Source organism: Channa argus, chromosome 4, assembly GCF_033026475.1.
Source record: "Channa argus isolate prfri chromosome 4, Channa argus male v1.0, whole genome shotgun sequence".
NCBI lineage: Eukaryota > Metazoa > Chordata > Actinopteri > Anabantiformes > Channidae > Channa > Channa argus.
In genome coordinates this window covers 11,258,699-11,282,901 of record NC_090200.1, presented here as the reverse complement: position 1 = coordinate 11,282,901, position 24,203 = coordinate 11,258,699, and the positions used below count along the sequence as shown (strand labels likewise).

General features: G+C 38.7%; 2 protein-coding genes across 9 annotated transcripts; both read right to left on the bottom strand.

Moving 5' to 3' along the window:
- Window positions 1-242: 242 nt before the first annotated feature.
- Window positions 243-7,209, bottom strand: nr2c1 (nuclear receptor subfamily 2, group C, member 1). Of its 7 annotated transcripts, none has more exons than XM_067501500.1 (15): window positions 6,827-7,209; window positions 5,284-5,374; window positions 5,055-5,186; window positions 4,673-4,906; window positions 4,474-4,552; window positions 4,196-4,375; window positions 3,860-4,010; window positions 3,319-3,415; window positions 2,889-3,067; window positions 2,381-2,534; window positions 2,132-2,253; window positions 1,866-2,008; window positions 1,551-1,688; window positions 1,321-1,426; window positions 243-1,157 (listed from the first exon to the last, which is right to left on the bottom strand). In XM_067501500.1, the coding sequence occupies exons 3-15, from the start codon at window positions 5,124-5,126 to the stop codon at window positions 986-988; spliced, it is 1,827 nt and encodes a 608-aa protein (XP_067357601.1). In that variant the 5' UTR covers window positions 5,127-5,186; window positions 5,284-5,374; window positions 6,827-7,209; the 3' UTR covers window positions 243-985. The 7 variants fall into 7 exon arrangements, with proteins under 7 accessions (XP_067357601.1, XP_067357600.1, XP_067357602.1 ...); XM_067501499.1 differs by lacking the exon at window positions 6,827-7,209 and adding an exon at window positions 6,630-6,797; XM_067501501.1 differs by lacking the exon at window positions 6,827-7,209 and adding an exon at window positions 6,641-6,796.
- Window positions 7,210-8,779: 1,570 nt separating this feature from the next.
- On the bottom strand, window positions 8,780-24,025 carry LOC137126003 (FYVE, RhoGEF and PH domain-containing protein 6-like). Of its 2 annotated transcripts, none has more exons than XM_067502352.1 (21): window positions 23,740-23,993; window positions 20,821-22,879; window positions 18,781-18,928; window positions 17,979-18,046; window positions 17,452-17,482; window positions 15,346-15,497; window positions 14,597-14,753; window positions 14,381-14,468; window positions 13,854-13,904; window positions 13,700-13,758; window positions 13,544-13,615; window positions 12,533-12,601; window positions 11,999-12,082; window positions 11,834-11,913; window positions 11,639-11,741; window positions 11,377-11,523; window positions 11,058-11,163; window positions 10,834-10,928; window positions 10,615-10,743; window positions 9,716-9,855; window positions 8,780-9,618 (listed from the first exon to the last, which is right to left on the bottom strand). In XM_067502352.1, exons 1-21 carry the CDS (start codon window positions 23,762-23,764, stop codon window positions 9,579-9,581), a joined length of 3,903 nt encoding a protein of 1,300 aa, XP_067358453.1. In that variant the 5' UTR covers window positions 23,765-23,993; the 3' UTR covers window positions 8,780-9,578. The 2 variants fall into 2 exon arrangements, with proteins under 2 accessions (XP_067358453.1, XP_067358454.1); XM_067502353.1 differs by lacking the exon at window positions 8,780-9,618 and adding an exon at window positions 10,247-10,297 and having other exon boundaries at window positions 9,779-9,855; window positions 23,740-24,025.
- Window positions 24,026-24,203: the final 178 nt, after the last annotated feature.

The window sequence follows — 24,203 nt, the reverse complement described above, 5'->3', positions numbered from 1 at the left end:
ATAATACAGTCTGCCCTAATTTTTCCCAACATTACTGAGATTACTGTCTTGCTGGACGCAACACATATTTTAGGCTTCCGACTTTATAGCCCACAGCTGTTGTCCAAAAAAACGACAACTGCAGTACTCGGAGCCTGAAAAGTTCAACTTGACTCCTGTGAGCACTATAAAGGAGTCTGAGTAAATAATGAGATTAACCCCCCCTTTTCAATCAAATCAAAGCTCAATTGTGTAACACGAGAAACATGATTGAAAGATGCCTTTATTTTTAAATGACTTGACCATCATTTTCTGTCCACATGAATTTGTTCAAAAGATGAAATCCACAAGTGCTGCATGTTATAACCTTCCTGGTGCATTCTATATACAAATCTATATACACACACACACACACACACACACACACATTACTTCAGAACCATATCATGTCAAATACTTGACAAGTGATGCTGCCCAATCCTTTGGATTGGCAAACAAATAAAAAATAAAGGTTCTAACCTTTAGCAATAACATCTCACATATCAAATTCACATTATGACAAGCTTTTCCCTCACAATTATTAGAAAATAAAAAGCTTAACAATATAGGAAAGAAGTGAAAAAAAAAACATCCTGATTCCTTCAGGGTACAAACAGGATCTGCAGAAAAGGAAAGGCTTGGAGGCAAAGAAGCATAAAATACTATGTACAATAAAAAGCCGGTTTGCAGGTTTCAAAGGTTCACTCCTGAATGGGTAGATATTAGCAGGCGCAGTTGTCCCTGGAGTTTATTTTATTTGTGACCTGTGCTCTACTGACTGGTTACCGAGGAGCCACCGGTAGAAGTAAGATAAGAGTGGAGAAAAAAAAAAAATAATAAAAATAAAAATCACACAGGATGTCATAAATACTCGATGAACACTCCGTGACCAGTGCTTGGAGCCCTCAGGTCGGTGGTCTGTTTAATTTTCTCAGTCCAATGTTGGTTTTATAAATGGCACAGTTTGTCAGACTACAGAGGCAGTCTGGCTATTATAATCAGTGGATTCCATTTTGAGGATGTAAGGGATGATGCTGTCAATCTGCACGTTACCAATGAGCCCAGCAAAAAACAGCTCCTCAGTAACAGCTGCACTTATGAGCCTGAGGGCAGGAAGACGGAGCAGTAGCTTGGATAACCTGGGAGCAATGAGAAGGAAAGGAGACATAACATTTAAATATATGGAGCAAGCCTATCATCCCAAATGTGGACATCTAAATATAAATGAATTCAGCGATAGTAGACCTTTACCCTTCCTGCAGTGAGCTGGCAAAATGTAGTGAAGACATAAACACTACTAACCTATAGGAATCTTCTGGGTACGTTCTGGTGACATAGTCCTGCAGCTCCATGTAGGCTTTTTCCTGGAACCTCTCGATCTGTGGGATATTATCTATGCCTGGGTGATCTGGTAAAAAACCAACACATACACACGGTCAGAAATTTCAGCATGCTAAAGATCTATGTTATTTTACAAAGAGAACCTGAACTATTTATTCTTATTTTGTAAAGTGGAGGAGCTGTATATGCACCAGGACTGAAGAGAATGATGGCTTTGAGGTAGGCATATTCATAAGAGTCAGGGGACAGCTTAGACATGCTGTTACAGAACTCTTGCATCCTCCAGATGTGCTCCATTACTAGTTTAACTCGCTCTGGTGACAGCTTATCTGTTTAAGACAAGAAACATCACTATAATTCTTAGCAAAAAGTTCCACAAAAAAAATGTGACACATTTAAACTGCTGGCTTATCAATCTTCATGGTTTACATGCTTTCTGCTTAGCATCACATGATAAAAACTGTTTGAGCTTCTGACTCTGTATTCTGTTAGAGGAGCCCTCCTACCTTCCTGTAAGCTGGTCTGAAGATGGCTGATAATGGCACTTAATATGGTACCAACATTCATAACATTGGAACACTGTGCCAGACCAAGGGCAAACAGTTCATTCCAGCAGGCTTTCATCAAGTTAATGTCATTGTCTTGGCCACTGTAAAATTAAGTTACATTTAGTAGAGAAAATAACCACTTTACATGTAACACTAGAGTCTAATACCACAATGTAAAAAGGCATATTAACTAAAAAATTAAAGATCTTGTGACAAAAGCTTACCCAAGGGTTTGAAAGGCAGGTATGGAGCGAGCCCAGTGCATAGAGAGAAAAAGTAGGCGCGAAGCTGATTCACAGATGTAGTTGACATTGAGGTACTCTGGCACAGGCAAAGGCATCATAAGCTGTAGGAGCACAATATAAGGAGAAAGGGGAGCTGTTACATGTCAGTCCGAAAATGTGTAGCTGAATAAAAATAAGCAGTACTTTTTTGTTGGATTTAATTCTCACGGTCAATATCAGTGGTTTTACCTTGAACGGGATATGGCTGTCACAGAGTAGAGGTCCCTCTAACTCCACAACAGGACCTGACTGGTCCCCTGACATCAGCTGCATAGTGGCCTCTAATGAGTCCCCTGCAGACCCATCACCAGGCTGCAGAACTTTGGCCAGTGTGTCAAAAGCTCTAATGATACACAAATAATGTAAACAAATGCTCACTGTGAAAGACTCGTATGTTTTGAGTTAGACATTAAATAAGATAAGTAAGATGTGGCAAACAAAAACAAAATCAGGATATAACTGAAAGACAAGACTGCAGTGATGGTGCACTTTTGATGTCTATTGGCCAATCTAATTAAGTCCTTTAGAGCGGCCTCTGAAACCACATGGCCCTACAGGAAATTCTATTAAAGCTTTGTGACAAACAGAAAAAACAGCCCCCTGGGTTCCATTCTAGTGTTCCTGTTAATCTCAACCTATTCAGAGACAACTACGGGTCAGTGTTAAAGCCTTCTTATTCTATATAACATCTGCTCACCGAGTGATATCACTTTGCTCATCTCCTTGGATGTCTGTCATTGAGCTGTCACCATTGCTAAGTGTCTCAACTCCCATCACGTCATTTTCACTCTCACTTGTCTCCCTGGTCTTGTTGAGATGGGCCAGGGATGTCACTACATTTGCCAGTGTACTGAGGTCACCTTGAGATTGGTCATCCTGCAGAGAAGGGGAAGATCCTCATTAAACGTACTTGAATAAGTATTTGAAGTTTAAATTTGCTTTCACAGCCTTACGGCTTTGAGTTAGAAAAAGGGGTCATCATTTATTTATTTCTAGAGACAACCAAAATTTTTCCACAACCCACATATTATGATACATATACTTTTAGTGGAAAAGCAATAATTGTTTCATTAATTGTAAGTAGCCAATTCACTGTATTTATTGTAACTTGATACCATCAGTGTTACCTTTTCAGGAGATGCAGGGATCAAGATAGTATTTTCCAGCTTGGAGAAGGGTTGTTGGATATTGAGCAACATACTTGACTCAAGCAAACTTGTTGACCTGCGGTTAGAAAGTCGACATCTTACACTTAACGTTATGCAATATGGAGCCATGCAGTGTAATAAATATCTCTAAAGTAGATTTAAAAAATAGCTGGGCTTCTTGGCTCAAAGGTTTTACGAGTTTATTAGTTTCACATGTAAAGCCTAATTGAATTCAACCAATTTCAATGCCGTTTACAAAATACCCCTCTTGTTTAAATTTATATTGGACAAACAACAAGTCAACTAGGGACTCATTCAACTCTGTTAATTTCGAGGAAGTAGTGATGGTGCTTACATTATTTTTTTGTGTTTTCAAAGACAACTAATACATGCTTTCAACATGATAATAACAAATTGAACAAGGTGTTATTTATAACAGGGCTATTTATTGCCTTATGGGCTGTACAGTTATATCTAATACACTGAAAATTTTGTGCATTATTTTATAAAGTGGCAGTACCTGGCAGTTTCCTTATCAGATACAAAAGTGGGTGTGGCAGCCAGAGGACTACACAAGTTCTTCCGAATGTAGATCTTCTCAGTTGAGGCTGCACAGTTGACAGATTTCTCTCTGGTTGTCACTTCAACAGGCTTCCTCTCACACTGCACAGCTAAAAGAAAAAGGCATTTCTGATTTAGTTATATTTTATTCATCTCGCATGAAAAATTGTAGTCACTGAATGAGTCGTGCGATAGCTGCTCATGTTTGATGATACTGCTACGCCACATGTCAATCATGTCTCATAACTGTACATACAGAATATACAAAACAGTATCCACAGAATATTAGTCTTACAATCCTGTTTCATGCCCAGAGCTATGCAGCGCTGCAGTCGACAATACTGGCAGCGGTTTCGGTGGAGCTTGTTGATGGCACACTCTCCTGAGCCCCTACATGTGTATACTAGATTCTTCCTAATGCTACGTTTGAAGAAACCCTTACAGCCCTCACAGCTGACAGCTCCATAATGACGTCCTGAGAGAAAATAGAAATCAGGATGTCAGTGCTGAACATTAGCTCATCTGTGTATTACTGAAAAATAATGTGGTAAACAAATAAAACATAATACCAACCTGAGGCTTTATCCCCACAAACAACACAGTACTCCACAACCGGCTTCACAATAGACTGGTCTGAACCTTCAGTCACAAACTGAAAAAATAAAAATACACTAGACAAAGTAATAACTGAATACAGGGAACATGGTGGTAAGTGTAGCTGGCTAAATATCGCAACTGGCTCGAAAAAGTCAGTAATGTCTTTAGGCAGTACCTGAATCTGCTGCCCTGCCAGTTCAGGGGAGGCAAACAACAGTTGGTTAACCCCAGCACCATCTGGAGTAGTGAGGATGACCTTGTTGGGTGAGCCCTCCTGCTTGGTCAGGATCACCTTCCCACCAGGAGAATAGTCAGCATTTGCTAGGATAAACTGCTGCTTTCCAGGGGATGATGGCTCCAATGCTGTGACGATCTGGATCTTTTGGCCAGTCTGTTGATCAGTTACAATCTATTGGAATTTAAAAACACAAATCAGAGAGTGATGATGGGATAGGCACAAAGCATGAGAGAAGAGTTACAATAATCTATGTACAAGTTATATGTGTGTTTATTGAATCAGAATAACTGTCACTAATGGCAACATGCTGTCACATCACCTGGATTCTGTGTCCTAATGCAATGTTGTTGTCTGCTGGTACAAGCTGAATTCTTTGAGTCTGTCCATCCATTCTGATACTACACAAACCTCCCACTGCTCTTCACATCAGTGCCCCATCAGGCCTGCACAGCTGTAGAAAGAGCCCACATGGTATTTTACATGTTTAAAAGGCAAAACTGGACCAGTTCAGAGATCAGGTCCAAGGACAGGACCGGCTTACTTCTTACCATCAACAAATCTTTTGAAGGTCAATACTTTTTTAACTTCCCTAATCTGTCTGTAGAACTCAACCTGTAAGCACATGCATTTCTTCTAAATCTGAAAATAAAAAGATAAATAATTTGCAAAAGCAGCTGGAGAGTGTAATTTGTAGATCTGCAACCCACATATTATATATATGTATAGCCCAATCTTGAAAGATTCAGCATTCACTGAAAATAAACTACAATGCTCAAAGTAATACTGGTATATGTTATCAAGTGAAACTATATTTTCCGGATGATGGCAAAGGTCTATGTCAAGAATAAGCTTTATTGAATGAAAGAGCTTAATATCTGAAGATACTTTTCAGGACGATTAATTACCAATAGATTTTGTTGCTTTAATATGAACTTGTTGACTATAGATAACCAACGTTGTAGTATATCTCCAAATTAGTCTTTTCATAAAACGTTTACCACATAACAAGCATATGGATTTTATGCACGTATGGTATTTGCAGACAAGCCAGAGCCAGATTAAAATAATTTCCAATTTCTAATAGATCTGTAACGCTAAACACTTAACTTTGAGCTAACGTTACTCTTATTCTTCTTGTTTTTATATTGATTTCAACATTTCCAAAACATGATGTGTATTTCTAAACTATGTTTAAAAGTTACTAAATTCGAGATTAGCTTGACATTATCTGCAATAAAATTGCAAGTGAAATACCAACATTTGATGTATGATATTGCAGGCCTTTGCTAATCAAACTAGCCGGTGTTAGCCCGACACTGCAGTAATGGCCTTGTTATAAAATACGGCTTTAAATCACTGTAGAGTGACAACAAATGAGGTGTAAAGCTGTAGTAATAACACAAACACGCTCCTGACAATCAACTATTCAAAATCGATACGGAAGATAAAGGTATTTCTTTTCCTGTGGGTGAAAGGTCAACATTGAAGGGTTAAAGCATGCTAGGGTTCAAGGCCCATGATGCCAAATAGCGGAGTGTACGGTGGGACTATGGTTATGACATATTGGCAAAATTCGCATTAATTATTCCACTGGACTTTCATATAGATCGGCATTTAAGCAAGGAAGTTCATGATTCAACACTAGAGCAGGCCGTTATATTATTCACCCTCACAAGCACGATGGGTCGGCTTATTTTGGAAGAGTAGTTAGCTATGCTAACACAGCAGCTAGCAGTTGTCTTCGTTAGCTTGAGGCGTTTACGCTTGTTAGCTAACTAGCATGTCTCGTAACAATATTTTTACTCCTGAATTACTGCTAAAAGAGTCTCGAAAACGCGTAGCATTAAGCTCGGATCCATATATAGAGGCGAGTACCACACCAATTCTTACATACTTGCCAAATACCTCGTCAATCTTCATGCGCGGGGCTCCGAACGACAAGGCTAACGAGCTATGTTAGCTGTTTGCTAGCTTAGCTACTGACAGCTTCCCTGCTGTAGACCTACTGAACACTCCCTCCCTTCCTGTGTTACTGGACACTCGTCTCTTTCATGAACCTTGCAAATATTCACATCTGTATATATTCCTTACCTGTAAAGAACCAGTAAGGTCAGCTAATATTACCTTAAACCAATCAATATTTTAACTGTTGGTGGGAGGGTCAGAGTTCGTGACCTTTTTTATATCAATAAAAATATGCACATGCGCAGTTAGGTAGCAGCTATTCACATGGCCTAAGCAGAACGTAAACATGTCACAATGCACAGTATTTATGTTAACATTTGGTTTCAGTTTTTTCTTAGAGCATTAAAGGAAAAATTAGAGCAGTCCCATGTAGATCATTAACATTTACAGCTGCAGAAAGTATGGATTGTATAACCCATAATTTGCTAACATTTATTATTGCAGGCAACTGACTACTCTTCGTTAAACGATCATAAGAAGTCTGGACACCCACTGTAACATTTCTAATTCCAGATATGATAACTTATTATTGTGAGACATTAATAGGTTTACCACATAATAAATAATAAAGTTTGCCCCATTTTAAACTAAACATTTATCATTCAGATTTTCTTGGCTCTTATTGACAGATATATCTGTGTGTGTGTTTATTTATTTTACTTAGGTCTGGAGCAGAGGGCGCCTGTAACAAGGCAAATTTGAATAGATCTATGACTTATAAAATAATTATTCCTTCATAGAATCAAATGTTATGAATAAAACATTTGGTTCTCTTCTTTACCTAAAATGTAACAGACACAGATTTAACCTTACGTACATTGACTGTGTTGTTTTGTCTTGATTGGAACTTTAAATATCTAATTCCAGCTCCAACAACTGTTGGGGTGTGATCAATTTATGATGGAGAAATGATTTAGCCCCAGATAGTGATGGAAAGGTTTGTAGACTACAATTTTCCATTCTGTTTGTGCAGAGAGCAGCTGTAACAATGCTAAGCAATTTTCCCATTGGTATAATACAGTTCTCACTTTTATCTTTTAAAATTTAAACATAAAGATCAGATGAGGTTGTAAGTTAATACGTTTACAATTGTTTTAGGCAGTTTATAAACATACTGTGGTCCACATCCTGCACCCAGAAGATAAGCTGTCAAACAGTCAACTGGATAGAGCTAAATATACAAGAAAGTGTTGTGCAGAGTATTTTCCACAGTCCTCTGACCCTGGCTTATTAATATTTTATAACAAATTTGTAAAGCTATAGTTGATCATTTAAAAACAATGCAACTGCAGCTCAGTTGGTAGAGCAATTGTTCATAGAAAACAGGGCCAATGGTTTGACTCCTGATCCCTCCTGCTTACATTTTGATGTATCTTAAAAAGCTAAGCCCCAAGTTGCATATTAGTGTGTCAAGTAATAAATGGGAAGCAACATTGTAAAGCAGACCATGTACCAAATGGTTCACCAACAAAAAGGGGCCATAATATTATATGAAATGACATGTTATAGGTCACTCTAAAAGTAAATCCCAAGTAAAAAATTGTAGGACTTCTGCATTTGCAAATCATACCAACATCATGCTTGCTTGTCTATTGCTTGTGGCAGCAGCTGGCAGAACTTATGAGGTCTGTTCAGGTGCATTTTCCTGAAAACAGTCAACTGGAAAGGGCTCCCTAATTAATTAAAGAGCTGATAAAACAAGCAGAGTCATACCGCACTGGGATTATCCACAGCTAGCAAAAAGTTGTTCTTAGTATTTTCTTACAATTGCTAATTATTGATTAATCATTGATAAATTCATAAATTACAATCTGCAAACCAAGGATTGGTAGGGAAGGAGTGGTAGGGTTACTACTATAACAAATTCATAGCATAAGAGCACCGCCAAATAAAGCTCCACAGTTGAAAATATGCTGGTTGGTCTGCAACAGGCCACTGAAATGGACGTGATCTCAAAGTCTGTACAAAAGCTGTTTTTTATTTGCCATTTGCCACAGTGACATGAGTACTTGCATAAATTATTACAGCTTTTGCGAAATAATAAAGCACATTGCACTTTTACTCAATTATGTGGCCAAATGGTCTGTTACCTCATTTTACAACTGACCAAGAAAAAAAAAAACACAATAAAATGTACATTTATTACTGTGACAGAATATAAGAAGTAAAAAAATCATGTAATGGTGCTTTGATGATATTTCATTTATTTTTACAAATTATATTTTGGTGTTTATATGTACAGCCATTTAAGTGACATAAGCGCAGTTAACATTATGGTGCAAATCCAAACAGTGATTATTCCCCTGATATACTATTAAAACTTTGTGTGAAACACTGTTATAGAAAGGCTTAATAATGTACAGTGATGGTTTCTTATCCAAGCAGTAAAAGTGCTAAGTGTGTTCTATAAATGTGAAAAAAGTAATTGATTCTCAACATCCAAACATCCACATCATTTGTTTTGATCTCTGAACATTATTGGGTGAATGTGAATCAAAATATAACAACAGTTTTATTTACAAATCTCTGAATAATGGCTTTTGATGAACAAATCTGTCCTATTCATATAGCATATCAGAAAATTACATTACTTCAAAGAATAAAAGCCCGCATAACTACATCTACTTGTTAATTAAGTCAAAAATCCTGGAGGAGAAAATTCATATGAACATATAAAAATAATAGGGTAATTAACATCTCCACAGGAGTGCTCTAAAACAATGTACATGATTCCTACAGTAAATCTGATGAAACCAATAAAATGATATGCTGGGATTATTCAATCCAGGTAATAATGGTGACTCCATATGCTTTATGCAGAATGTAGAGAACACTGAGGTAAAACATTTTCAGATATATTTTCCCACACTGGCAAGTATTATTCGAGCACTGTGGCTTCTTTGAATGATTCGATCCATCTGTTAAAAAAAAAGAAAGAAATACATATTAAAACATTAGTATTAATATTGCTGCAATCATACAAAGTAGCAACTAGCATCCCTAATAATACTTCACCTCTGGGCTGTTTGGACATCGTCAGCTTTAAAAATGTAATAAAGTATGTTTTTGTGGTAGAGCTCAAACTGCAACTTCTGAGATGAATTTACTTTCAACACAAATCCTAATAGGGGCTGACTCTCCAAGGCTGCAACGTCCTGCATGAAGACACAATAAAAGACAAGTTTTAGACATTCTGTATATCTGTTTCTATTGTTCCAATTACAGTTGTGCTTAAACTTTTGTGAACTCTTCAAAAGTGCTTAGATTCTCATGCAAGTCCTAAAACTAGATACAGGGCAAATAATTAAACAAATGTTGTAAAATTACACTAATTAATTAATTTACAACCAAATCTTACTTATTTGAGTGTGGAAAAATATGTGAACATCATTTTACAATTCATTTTAAGGTGAGTAATGTTTCAATCACGACAGTGACAATTGCTATGGGAGTCTGGAAGGACTTGCTTTACTTGAAAAGAGAAATATCGGTCTTTACTATCAGTCTGATCTGACAACACAAGTTCAGAAGTGTGTCATGACTCACAAAAAGCAATTTTTGAAGACCTTAGAAGATGAGTTATTGGTGCTCACCAGACTGGAAAGGATTACAAAACAATTTGTAAAGAGGTTGGACTCCACCAGTCGACTGTCAGGCAGATTTTGCACAAATGGAAAAATTTTCAACACTAGTGTTATTCTCACAGGCATGTTAGAGTCCTGTGAAACCTTTAGAATTTTTGATTTGAATAAAACAATAACCAATATAAAAACCAACAAGTTGTTATACCAAAGCTTTGTTAAAGAATAGCAAATGTGATATTTTATAGTGACAGTAACAGAGAAAAATTTTCAAGGGTTCACAAATTGCAAGCACCACTGTATAAAATGACACAGATGCGTAAGAGATCTTACCTCACTTGCAGCGTATGTGTACAACACCTTGTTCTTTATCACAAACCACAGCCTCTTGACCTGCTTTTTATTGCCCTTTGACCTCTGCAGATACCCACTCATGGACGGCTTGTCTGTGTTCGCTGTCACCTGAAACAAGTAAAAACACATCTAATCAGATAACTGGTCCTCATAAACGACATAAAGTGCATAAAGTGCCTAGGACAGAGATCCAGTCACCTCTTTGAGGGCTGCAGGTATCTTTTTCTGCTTTCTGGAGAAAGCAAAGGTCGCCCTGTTTCCAGGGGATAGAGCTGTTGATGGGGACCTTTCATCTAATTAATACATACAAAATACACAGAATAAAAAAGGTTAATTGTTCTAAAACACAGTGATGATTTAGCCTGACCAACAGAAGGATGTGTTGTTGGATTGTGAAAAAAATGTAAGAAAGTTACTCTTACTTTTCTGCTGCAGAAGACTGAGGAAACACTGGTCACACACACGTGCCATCTCATTCTTTAGGTATTCAAGACGATGTTTGTTAGAGGAACATGAATGGCACACCACCTAATAAAAACACATAGCAAAAACTATAAATAAAACTAATGTTTTAACTGTTTTAACATTTAATTTGGTCTGTTTTCATTTACTGTTTTATAAGCCTTTTAATAAGCAATTTTATTTGTCCTCACTTTTTGATGAAGAATAATTCAGAAATTACATTTATATTAAAAGGGAAAGACTATTTCTTCCAAATTCGATAACCTTTTTTTACTTCACCTTTCCACATGCACGGCAGTGGTGTCTCCTCCATGTTAGGGAGAACTCGCAGGTGCAGATCATACACATGGTAGTCCGTGGGTCAGGGATCCATATAGGAGCTTTGGTTCCCAGAGGAGCACCATCATCACCATCACTCAGTTCCACCTGGATATAAGTAAGTAAGTAAGTAAGTAAGAAAGTAAATAAAATTGCTTGCTGCTGAAGCACGGACAAGTTCTGATCACCAACTCATTTGCAAACAGGAAACAACTTATCTTACTTCTTCTGGAGGCTTTCCAGATATAAAACTGATTTTCTTCTTGGTGTAGTCACTGATCGCTGTAGAAATGGCTTTAAGCCATTCATCTCGCTCTATTGCTGAACTGCAGGGAGAGAAAATAAAAGTGTGACTACAGAACTACATTATGTACTAAATTATGAAACAGCACTTTTTAAATATTCAACTGACGATTACCTTGCAGAGAGGATAAAGGAGCGCTCCACACTCTCAATGGTTAGCTCATTCTGATAGGCCTCTTGGCTTGGTTTGCTAACCTGTAATTATTTAAATTATTTTTTAATATTATCTATATTGAAGATATGGTAAAAAGTGCATAGAAATGAAAAGAGAAGTTCCCACCTTCATCCCAGCTAGAGACAACTTGTTGTTTAGCTTGTACTGGCCCGACTGAACGGGAGTGGTGTACAGCAACACATCGTTAAACTAAAAGGAGAAATGACAAATAAAGAGGTATTTAGACTCTCTTGTTTCTGTCTTCCACATACACTACAAACGAGTTTAGGAAAACATTTCTCAAAAAAAAAAGTCTTGTGTTTTAGTTTTGGTTTTTATTAGTCTCCAATTGTTTAATAAAGAGCAACTACAAAAGTTAGGTACATAACTCAATAACTGTTTAGCCTTGACCTCAGAGCAGCTTCCTGAGGATGTTGGGCAACATAAGACCACGTGTTCTAGTTGATATAATTGAGTACTGACCTCAGAACACCTAGGGAAGCTAAAATGAGCTACACAGAAAACATTTTGGCCTACGTGAGTGTAGGAGAGTGAACAGCAAACTGGCTGAGGCAGGTGACAGTCAGTTTCGTAAGTGTTACTGTGATCATGTTGCACAAGCATGGTGCATGAGAAGGTAGAGTTAGACATGTACTGTACCAGGAAGAACATCCTTGGCTGCATGACCTTCCTCGATAGTTTCATCAGGGTACCCTCTTTAAGGAAGATCTGGAGCACAAAAATGCCACAAGAAAACATGAATTCGTGTTTGGTTCACAGTATCTCAGGGAGAAAAATGATGGAGCAGCATCCTGTTGGAGTGATGGGCTTTTCTGTGTGGAGTTTGCACGGTCTCCCTGTGCGTGCTTCCTTCCACAGCCAAAAGACATACCAACCTGTAGATAGTGCAATGATAAATGGCTGCCTGTCTTTATAGGTCAGCCCTCAGATAGACTAGCAGCTTTTCTAGGGCAGTGGTCCTCCGCCTTTGTCTTCAAGTACCCCCTTTTACTGCCTGGGTTGTCAAACAGAAGCTGGAGGATACGAAATCATTCATTTAAAGTGAGGTTCTCCACTCCACATCTAAGATGGTATCTTCCAGCTCCTGATTGACTGAACGCACCTGATCAGGTAATCAGGAGTGGGCAAGTTAGAGAACAAGCAGGGCAGGGGTCCTTGAGGACAAGGGTCGAGAACCTTTAGTCTTAGGGTGAACACCAGAATTCCCCTAATTACAGAGAAGTGGTGTAGATAATGGATAGAGAACCATAGTTACATAACTTTAAAATGAACCACTGCATTTAATAAATTATTTTAAAAAACAGCTAATAGTACAGTAATTCAGAAAATATGATTTCTTGCCATCATAGAAATTATTATACAATGGAAATATATGGTTTATTAGGATATGTTTAATAATGTCTTATCCGCTAATAATTTAAATTTGATAATTAGTGACATTAATTTTGAGTTTCAAATGTGTTTGCAACCATGTAAACAAGACAAAGGGAACCTTTAATAACACTTAGAAACATCAAGAGTGAACATGGGCTAATCCTTCAAATAGTACAAAACGATCCTTTAAATATCTACTACTCCATGACCATGAGATTGTTACTCATCAGCAATTTAATAACTAAAAAACCCCAAGTAACATGTCTAAAGCCTTACCCTCCCAGGCTGGACTACTTCATGCTGGCCATTCAGACTGCACTGCACCTGGATCAGCTTCTGAAAGTTATCCTGCATTTCAAAAGTAAGTGGACATTAGCAACCAGTATTAAGCATTTTGTTCAAATGATAAGAGAATGTCATGATTTTCCTCACCCCTTGTTTCATAATGTCATTGGCATGATTGGCCACCTCTTTCACAAGAGCAAGAGCAGCTATGTGGGAAAAAAAGTGTTAAAGGTAAAATGTTTACACAGCAGGCAATGGGTCTATTCCATGGAGGCCAGTATACAAGTATAAAAAGGTTTACCTTGTGTGTCTTTGTAGTCGTTCGAATGCTCATGCAGGTTTTTCAGATAGTCTGAAAGAAAAAAAAGAAAATCAAAGTGAGGGTCAACAACAAGACAAACAAAAACTACTTTGTACACAGAGCTGTATAGTAAATTCCTGGAATGTAATCCAAAAGCAAAATCCTGGATCAAAAGGTCTGTATGGGATTATATAATGTAATTATACAAGAGTGACATGAGGAACATTCTTCACATTTAAGCCCACTCATGGTTGAGCCTTTGTTATGTCACCAAATCTGATTGCTGCTGTACTTCAAAGATCTTGTTATATGAAGGTTGAAAAAGCAAGAGGGAGATTCCAAGTTAATTTGTCTTTCTGGCCACCAGAGGGCAGCCAGAGGCCTAAAAAGAGACATCACACACCTTCACTATTTATGAGTCCATAATTACAATGACAAAGGGAGTTGGTTTTAAATAAAGCTTGCCTTTCAAATGTGTAAAGATTGAAAACATGTGTTACCATTAAATGCTGCGTATTTGACTCTACCTGTAAGCAGCAGCTGATACTGAGGAATTCTTTGAACAGGTTTCAGGAGGTAATGCTTCAGAGCCAAGCTGGCACAACGTGGACTGGCCTTGGACAAAGAATGACAAGCTTTAGACAGAACACAATTTTCAGGAACAAACACATAAACAATGAAGCTTTATTAGCCCAAAAAGCAGCCATTCAGCCAGGGAAAACAAGTCAAGCAAGCACGCTCACCTCAAATTCCTGCACTACAACACCAAACGCTGGGTTCCTCTTACTCTGCTCTTCCAGTAAAGTCACATTCTTTTCAAACTCGCGGATGTAAGTAGAGTACATTTTTAGATAAGGACCTTTCTTTAAGAATATGTCAGCTAGCTGTGAGTTGTCATCCCTGTGTACAGAAGAAAGAGAATGAAAGAGTGTGTTACAGAGTCACAGAGTGAAACCGTATGACTCTAATAGATATTTTAATACTCTAATTCATGTTAGCATAATTTAAGTTGAGTTTTGATTTCAGAGTTGCTTTCTTCAGACACTGTGAACTGTGTGTAATAAGCAGGCCACAATTTCTCTTTGAATGAAAACACTACATACTGAAGTGAGACTGTCTCAATTCATATCATACGCCAAATACAGTGTATCATACAGCTTTGCTGAAATACCGGACTTTGAAAACCATATTTTTTTTGGTCATTTCAAAACATTGGTTGTGTTTCTTTTAGGGTTCTCAGATAAAAAGTACACATGCATAATATTCAAAATCTTTATTCAAGTGGCTCTTGACCTTTTTTAATCATCAATATTGAATATAATAGAGCTGAATTTTAGGCTAAGATTTACAATATGAAGCTGTAAAAAGAACCCACAGCAAATGTGCACAGTCCACATACATTCAACCATATAGTGTAGGTTCATGTGTATATGCTCTTTGAATCACTAACAGGGAAACCACTGAAACAAAGACGAAGTTTTTATGATTTTACCATTTGGCCACTCTCTGCTTCAGCTCTCTGAGCAGGTCTTCGTTGAGTTCGTAGAGCTGTGGCAGGTAGTACAGGATCTGATTGAGGAGCCGCTCCTCGATCACAGGTTTGCCACTCTGAAGAGATGCTTTGGAGACCGCACCGCGGAAGTCCTGTAGGTCAGGTAATCAAACATAGGGGGGATACCCAGAGTTTTTAAAGATCGGCATAAGAAATTGAACATCTGCTCTAAAAAAATCATGCAACGAGAAGCAACACTACAAATGATCTAAGCTGCAGGAACTTCAAGAAGATAAAGAGAAGTGCTGCTGAGCCGTGACCTACACATACCTAACCGTTATTAAAACACCTCCAAATTTCCAGGATACAGCGAAACAAGACTAAGGAAGCAGCACAGAAGAGCCTGAGGGTACCATTTTTGCTAGTCTTTCTGATGATCTTGGGTTTTTTTGGTGGTTTATGGGGACATGTGGCAACTAAAACTGCTTACTGACTGGAAACCTAGTAGAGCCCCTGTGGTTAACCTGTAATCACTTCCTATTAAAGCAGCAGACAGTGAAGGAGGAGGCTCATGTAGAAATGCATTTAAATGGATATATTAAAAATATGGATAATTCAGAAGCTACTGTAGGTAAGATTACAATACAGACTGCCTGAGTGAATATTTGTTTAGTAATGTGAAATGGGCACAAATTAACATTTTCAGTTTGGAAGATCATTCTTTGATTATTCTTTGGACTCCAAACAAGATACAGTAGTTTACATCATCAAGCTAAAAGTTAATGGTGTTACTATCTATTGTTCAATGTGAAATCATTTGGATACAGAGGTTTTGTTTTTTTGTTTTTTTTTGTCTGATGGCAATAGAACATAGAGGAGAGCCCAGTAAAGCTAATAATAAGATTAAAAAGATAAAATCAACAAATCCGTGTTTATTAGTTTGTGGAAAGCTGGCTGGCTGCCTGGCAGAGATGAAGAATGAACAAACACTAAGTCACCTCCACATTCTTGGCATGATTCTTACTGGATTCATTCCTCCACAGTCTATGAAGACTCAAGCTCTTCCTGTCTGCACTCTACAGTGAGGATACATCACTTATGACTCAGTGCCACTGCGTTCTCCTTTTGTCACACTGTTGTTGACATTTGTGAAAATTTTAAAAATTAAAAAAAACTACTTTTAGCAGCCCGGTTTGACCAGTAATCTCTGGTAGTGTAACATCTTATGTATGTTACACATCTAACCACTTCCCTTTAGGATTGCATTCATAATGCAGCTTGTCCCTACTTGCGTTTGATAAAGTACTTATTTCCTGATTTTACAGCAAAAATGTTTTTGTTTTTTTACATCTTTCTTAATGCTAGTAACAATAATGTTGGTCTGTCTGTGGACAACTATTGGATGCACAAATTTTGTACATTTATTCATGTGGGAACCAGGAATCCTACTGAATTTGTGTATCCTATCTTGTCTTTTGTAATTTAAATACTTAAGATTTTAAGTTCTTAGATTTTCTGCTTTAGTGTCTTTGTCTCAAAGTGCCAACTTGACTTGAATTTAATCCTGTGGTTGACATGGATCAACCATTAACACCAGACAGTATCATTGTTGGCTAATCAATGTGTATATTTACACACACACACACACGCTTCCTTCTGTACCTTATATTAGGTTGTGTCACATGTCAGAAGGACTTTGAGCAAATTACACACAGGGAACCGGATCATCATATGATTTTCACGACTTTGATTTGCTGCCGATGAAATGTCTCAAAGTTCCACAAGGAAACAATGTGACTGTTCCCAATCTGAACAACTGTAGTGATACTGTCATATCGTTGTGGCAAAGAAAAGCCGGAGAAAATCGTGAGGAATGTGAGCCTTGCGGGCTAGACTGAGGCCTGTTGGGTCTACACACAGTCTAATCCTGTATGGGGTGTGCCCCTGTGGCTAGCATAATCAAACTCATATGAAGAATGTGGGCTCACACAGTGGACTAACACTAGATAAAACATACAGAATCGCACAAGTCTCTGCTCTTGTCACACTTAATTTGCGACTTGTTTGAGTGAAGCTACTAACATGATAGTGTGTGAGGATACTTACAACATGAAGCAGCTTAAGGACATCAACAAACCTAAAGTGAAGAATGGGAAAATTTCATAAGCATAATGGATGAGTAAAGCACCAAAGTAGAGTTACTGGTCTCCCAGAACAAGAAAACAGCCCCAGTTGGTGTTATCTAGTCATACTAATAACTTGGGTTTTATAAGCCAGGGACCTAAGAGATGTATCTCCACCCACCACAACATGGCAGAATGGAGTCTTGTTTATGATGCTAACAAATTAAAATGTCAGCACTTCACGTCTTTCCAAAAACAGTATCAAAGTCTTTGCGTTTAATAGTACACAAGTCTCTGTTGTCAGTTCCAATTTTATAAATGAGAAACAGACTCTTTGAAACTGTTTATGGCAACTTTCGTAAATCATTAATGGTGTTACCTGGAGAAAACCTGGGCAAATAAAAGCAAACTAGCTACATGACTAAGTACCGCTAGCAACAAGTTACAAAATGTTTATTTTTATAATTTGAACAAATGTGTATCTGAAGATTAAAAAAAGATAAGACTTACACAGTCTCTGAGGACATGATTTCTGTAGCGATGTGGTGAATTTTGCTTTTCTTTTGTCCGTTCTGTGTCTGACAAAAGGCGAAAAAGCAGACGTTATATTAAAGATATAATATAATAAACAAAACTAAACACAGTAGATACACAATGCACCATACATGTGCATCATGGTGCAGTACACCAAATTGCCAGTTTATTAGGTACACGAAGTAAAAATAAGCTGAAGTTAATTCCCCTTTCATGAAGGTAACAATGTTTAGATTGTTTTAGAGAAGTGTTGATTTCAACTTTATGATTACTTAGGAGGATGTAGTTTTTGGAACTGAAAATTATAAAGGGAGAAAGCTTTGTTATTCAGCCATAACATTAGGTGAGGTGGACAAAATAATAGAAAAACGTGAGTATAAATCAATGCACTTGAACAAAGACACAATCAAAATCTGCAGCAAACAAAATGATCCTATAGTTCAATAAAACTCACTACGATAATTTCTGCAAGAACTGAGCATTATCCTCTCCACAGAGGAGAATTTATTGCAAGACTTTTTGAGATTAAATACTTTTCAAATATGTGTAGCTTATCTAATAAATGCTATTTATTACAACACACAGCTGTTCTACATGAGGTCAATGAAAATGAGAGAGCAAAGAGTTGAAGCAAAAAAGAAAATTCTCCTTCACAGGAGACAAGGTCATTATCTGTCCAACCCCTTATGGAACAAATCCTGTGAGAGGATTCCAGGAAATATTTCTGAGCACAATTTGGGACTAAAGTCATAAATCATGATGTGTCTGCTCTCCTCACCGTACTCCCTTCTGGCTGCTCCGGTTCTCCTTTACTTGAGGTGGAGCTGCCATCCTCCTCATCCTCCTCCTCCTCTGAGGTGTTGGGCATGATATCATCATCCAAGGGGCCTTCGCCAAGTGGTGGAACATCCTCATAGACAGCATTACTGTTAGAAGGGCAGGATGTTAGGGTCAGAGAAGAGTTGAGAAAGATTCTGTACAGTGAACAAGCAGAAGCAGCTGTAGGGATTTATACATTAAAAAAATGTAATAACTGCAAACAATGATATGCCTTTAAATATTTACATGACACTTGATTAGAATAAAGTGGTTATTTAAAGGAAGAAATAATAATGATAGTTGAAATAAAAAACTCCTTGTCAGCATTTAGTTTTTCCGCGGTATCTGTATCAGTATCTCTTTCTGAAAGAAAAACTGCAACAGTGTTTGAGCATTTCCTGCTGTGACCAAGTGGGAGCTGAAAAAAAAAACAACAACACACAGGAAAGGGAGTGTTTCACACAGCTGGGAAAAAGAAATATGATAATTATCCACACTGTCACATATCACTAGCCCTTGTCCAGCTGTGTGCCTCATGTAAGCAGCAGTTTAGTTACATATTCCCAAGTCCAACAGAAACGACTGCTAACCAGACACAAACCACCAATCATCACACACGTGTGATTTACGATCACAGCAAAAAACTGAAGAAATACGAAACACTACTGGGAAACTACACCAAAGAAAAACTACATATCTAAAATGCCACAACTTCCCAAGGGAGCACTAGAAGTGAAACAACACCCTGAAGAAAACTGCTAAAAAGGCAGTGCATTAAAACTAATCCAGCCAGTCTTTGTGAGTCTCACACACTATGGCATGTGTACAATAGCTGTTGCATGATTACAGCTTTGTGTGATCTGTCGTTGTGGGCTACCCAGCGTGTTTTTAACATGTGATTGTTGAAAAGCAGCGGGTAAAGCTGTGGGCACAGTTGCACAAACTCTTATCTCATTTTTCCAAAGGACTTCTGCTTACTGGTCATTTATCACACAACAATTTTTTTTTTTTGCATCAAAAGATAATCGCACACTGATAACGCCCAAGAAAGAAAAACATAAATAATTTAATTCAGCCAATTAAATTCCAACTCTATTTATTCTATTATTATTTACAAGGGGACCCGGTAGCTCAGTGGTAGAGCATTGGGTTGGGATGCAGAAGGCCGTGGGTTTGAATCACATCCCACCAGATGTTGCCCCGCCCAGCCACCAAGTGCCACCTTGATGCCGGTCCCAAGCCCGGATAAAAATGGGAGGGTTGCGGCAGGAAGGGCATCCGGCGTAGAAACTCATACCAAATCAAAGTGCAGAACACGTTCCACTGTGGCAACGCCTGAAGGCACAAGCCGAAAGCCACTAGGACAATAACGGCACTGTCTTGTGGCAAAAAACAAGTCGTGGATAGCCTGCTTTACTAACAGCTCTTATTGTCAACAGTTTCATAAAGAGCATTTCTTAGAGAAACAAGCCGTTTCAAATAAAACTGCTGACAACATAATAATGCTGCATTACAGGAACCTAGAGAGAATAAATTTCCACTACAATATAATTCTATTTATTAATTAGTACAGCAAACCTATAGACCCTTAAGAAATGAACACACTTTTAAAATGTAGGTGCCTTTGTAGGCTCAGAAAAAATACAGAAACACGGCTTAGCTGTAATGCACTGGTGAAAACACCATTACCTTTTAAGGAGGAAGGTAAATAACCAGGTCCACCAACATTACAGCAACACATTAAAGGCTTTCCAAACATGCCTGCCATCACACTTGTCAAACTACCCTGACAAGGAACTACAATAGATGACACATTGGCACTCTCATTGAGTGTCTCATTGACACTCATTAACTAGATATTTGACACATGATTGGTTTCAAGGTGTTGTCCTGTACTCTTTTTTAGAAAAGGAGAGCAATCACCTATTATAAATAGTTATTAAAAGGTAAATTTAGAATGTCGTGCACTGAGAGTCAGAAACGACAGGATATAATCTACCTGTCATAAGATGTTTGTGTCTGATTCTGCTGCTGTCCGGTGTTTTTATCAAAGCACACGTATGGTTCCTGCTCCTCATAAATGCCCTCATCATTGTACAGCTGGCTGTCCCAGGCTGTGGGCTGCGAGAGGGAGGCCCAAGGAGATGGCTGTGCCGTTCCCACTTGTACGTTCATGTACTCTCGAATGTCCTCATAGTAGCAGATGTCCTCATAGTAACCAGCTTCCTCCATTTCATGGGGAAACTCATCTCCATCCACGCTTTGCTCCACTCCAATTATCGGGCATGAGAATTTACGTGGGGCCCTGATTTGCTCTGTGAAGTTCTGACATTTGTCTGGGTCCTTGCAGACATTTTGTTCACCCTCATTTGCAGTGGAGTCTGAGCTATCGCCTCCTTTTACTTTTGAACTTCTTACAGAGAACTTTAAGTCCAACAGATTCCAGAAAGAGTTCTTCCTTTGCACCTCAGCATGAACAAGGTCAGCCACAGAGAACGACTTAGCTCTCTGTTTGCCCAGCCTCGACAGAGAAGGCTTGATGATTTCAGCTGTTCTGCCTTTTTTCTCATGTGGAGGTAAATCCAGCTGCCTTTTTACAGCCTCCTCAAAATCTTGTAAAGGAGCGACCTGCCTTTTCTCTTGATCACATTGTCTGTCGCTCTCCTCAGAGAATTTACTCCTCTGTGACTGGTCCATCTGGTGGCTGGGCCTCTGGGGCTTCTTAAGCGTTACCTTGGCCACCCTGTTTTCCTCTGCTGCCACGCAGATAGCAGGAGGTTGGCTGAGCTCCGGCTGCGTGAGCAAACTGCTGGAAGATGTGTGATGTGTGATGTTGTAGTAGGCTGCTTCCTGATCATCCTTTTCCTTCTCCACCTCTGTGTCCTCGTGACCTTGTATGTCCATCTCATAAATGTTTCTGTCCCAGCCCAGATCTTTCTCCTCCACGTCCTTCACGAGTGTCTGAGCAGCAGAGGTTGGTGCTTTCTCAGTTGCAGACAGAGTTGGCTTTTTCTTGGGTTTTCGGGCAGGTGGAGCACAGGCTTTTCTTGCAGAAAGAAAATTTTGCTGCTTGTTTTCATTAGCAGGTACGCTGACAGACAGGGATGAGCTGCTCTTCCCCTCTGATGAGGCCATCACCTCTCTGACGTTCGTCTCCCTCCCTTTCTGGCTTAGAGTCTTCTGTCTATCCTCCTCCACCTTTTCCTGAAGGGCTCGAACAGCTGTCGTGGGTTTCCGTGGTTTAGGTACAGGGAGGGGTTTCCTAGGAACTGCTGGGACTAATTTGGGCTGGGGCACACAAGATATTTGTTCTGAGCCAGGAGCATCTTCCTCACGTCCTAGACCAGGTGCACTCTGAGGTATCACGTTACCATTTAGCTCATCGCTCAATGTTCTGTAAGGGAGAGAGGGCCTAACATTCACCACAGGATTGGAGACATCAATGTTTCTACCGAGACCTTTGTCCAAAGTAAGGGTCTCTCCTAGAGGTTTAGGGTTACTAAGGTGGGAATTGGTGGAGACAGACTGTACACAAACATTTTGCGGAGGATTAGTGCTCATCACCTGGCTCTTAGTATTGTCTGTTCTATCACCATTGTTGTCCACAGTTCCCTGAGATGAAAGATGAAGATTTCTGTTTTCTTCAGTTTTTTCCCTGTGCAATGTTTTGAAATCTTTCTCCATTTTGTTCATGTGTCCCGATGTGTTTGTGATACATTGACAGTTTTTCTGGCTACACAGACATATAGGAATGATATAATCCCAATCTGGCTTTTTGTTTTCATGCTGTGTTCCATTTTGCGAGTTAAGTAGACCCACAGTCTGAGGGTGCTCTGTTACAGATATTTGGTGGCAGCTCTTTGATGCGTGTGGTTTGGAGTTCGAACCAGAAGCGAGTTTGGAGAGGCAGGGTTTGGGGGCCAGTAGTGGTTTAATCCTCCTTTGTGTGTGAGGAGATACGACCTCAAGTAAGTCCCTGTTGGGGGTTGCAGGAGACAGGCCTGGCCTCTGAAGCTGGCCCAGCTTTGGTTTAGGGGCCAAAGGGGGCTTGTGGATGCCTGTGGGTAGAAAAACAAAAAATACACAATTCAGATTTTGTGTAAATCTTCCTTTTACATGAGTTAAAACTTTAATTACATGCTGGAATACAGCTTCAAATTTGAAAAATCACACAATAATTATGTCTTTAATCTGACACAGTGGTAAAAGTATGTTCTGAATATCCAGATGGTTAATCTGATGTATTTTCAGCATGACAGATGTTGCTACAATGGAGCTGCCCTCTTTACGTCTGCAGTATTGATCCTAAGCATAGTGAAAGCTTAGTGTAAAACTGCTATAAAGGTCTAATGGGACCTGAAATATGGGAGTTGAAATATTACATGGCTTATGTTTGCCACTACACACAAGAGCACAGTAATCCAGCTAATGGCCCATGTCAACAGGCAGTGAGGGCTGACCTGATGACAGATGAAGAGTGCAAAAGAAGAGGAGGAGGGGGCAAGGAGACTGGAAACAGAGTTTTTCAAACTGGTACATCTGGTTGTGCTATGTCCTACTGAACTAAACTGTAACACTTACAGGAAGGACTATCATTTATTGCCTAAGCAAATCACATAGTTCCCTATTCGGAAACCCACTGTTTTGACCCTGAACACATAAGAAAAACAAATTAAATGAATGTTAAATGTGGAAACATTTGAAACAGCCACCCATTAACTGAAAAAAAAAAATCTAATAGAAACTCCAAACGCACATATGAAGGCAGCCAATTAGTCTGTTTTGGTGTGTTTATTTCTGTCTTGCTATTTGTGTGTGAGTTAAAAATAAAGTTACGAGTAAGTAACTGGTTCTTGCGCATTTAAAATGCCCTGATAAACCTAAAGTATATGATCGCTACGATTTATCGGTCACTTACCTGAGTTTATCATCGCTTCACTCATGTCGCTTCGATTTATTAAATTCTTGCAAATCAGCGCAGTACAAACAAACCCTCTTTCATGTCCGGATACGTTGTAAGCAGGCGACTAAAACAAAAAAGTAAAAAATAAAATAAAGTTCTATGTCAAAAAATGGACATATTGTTTGAGCAGCTCTTGTGATCCTGCTGCAAACAGCTCATACTGAATGGCTGCCTGCCCACGATATACAAAACAGCCCCCTTTTTTGTTTTCCTGTCAAACAATCCACTAGAGGGCCTCCGAACTTCGGAGCCAATCAAAAATAAGGCTCAGTGACAATGAAGGATTATTAGATCGAAGATTAACTAAGGCTAACGTGAAAGAAAAAGTTCTTCATGTGACTTATGTTTGTGTAAAATGTAATCTACTGCCCATAACACCATAACCTGTTTCTACACAACAAATCATTTTTTTCAACATA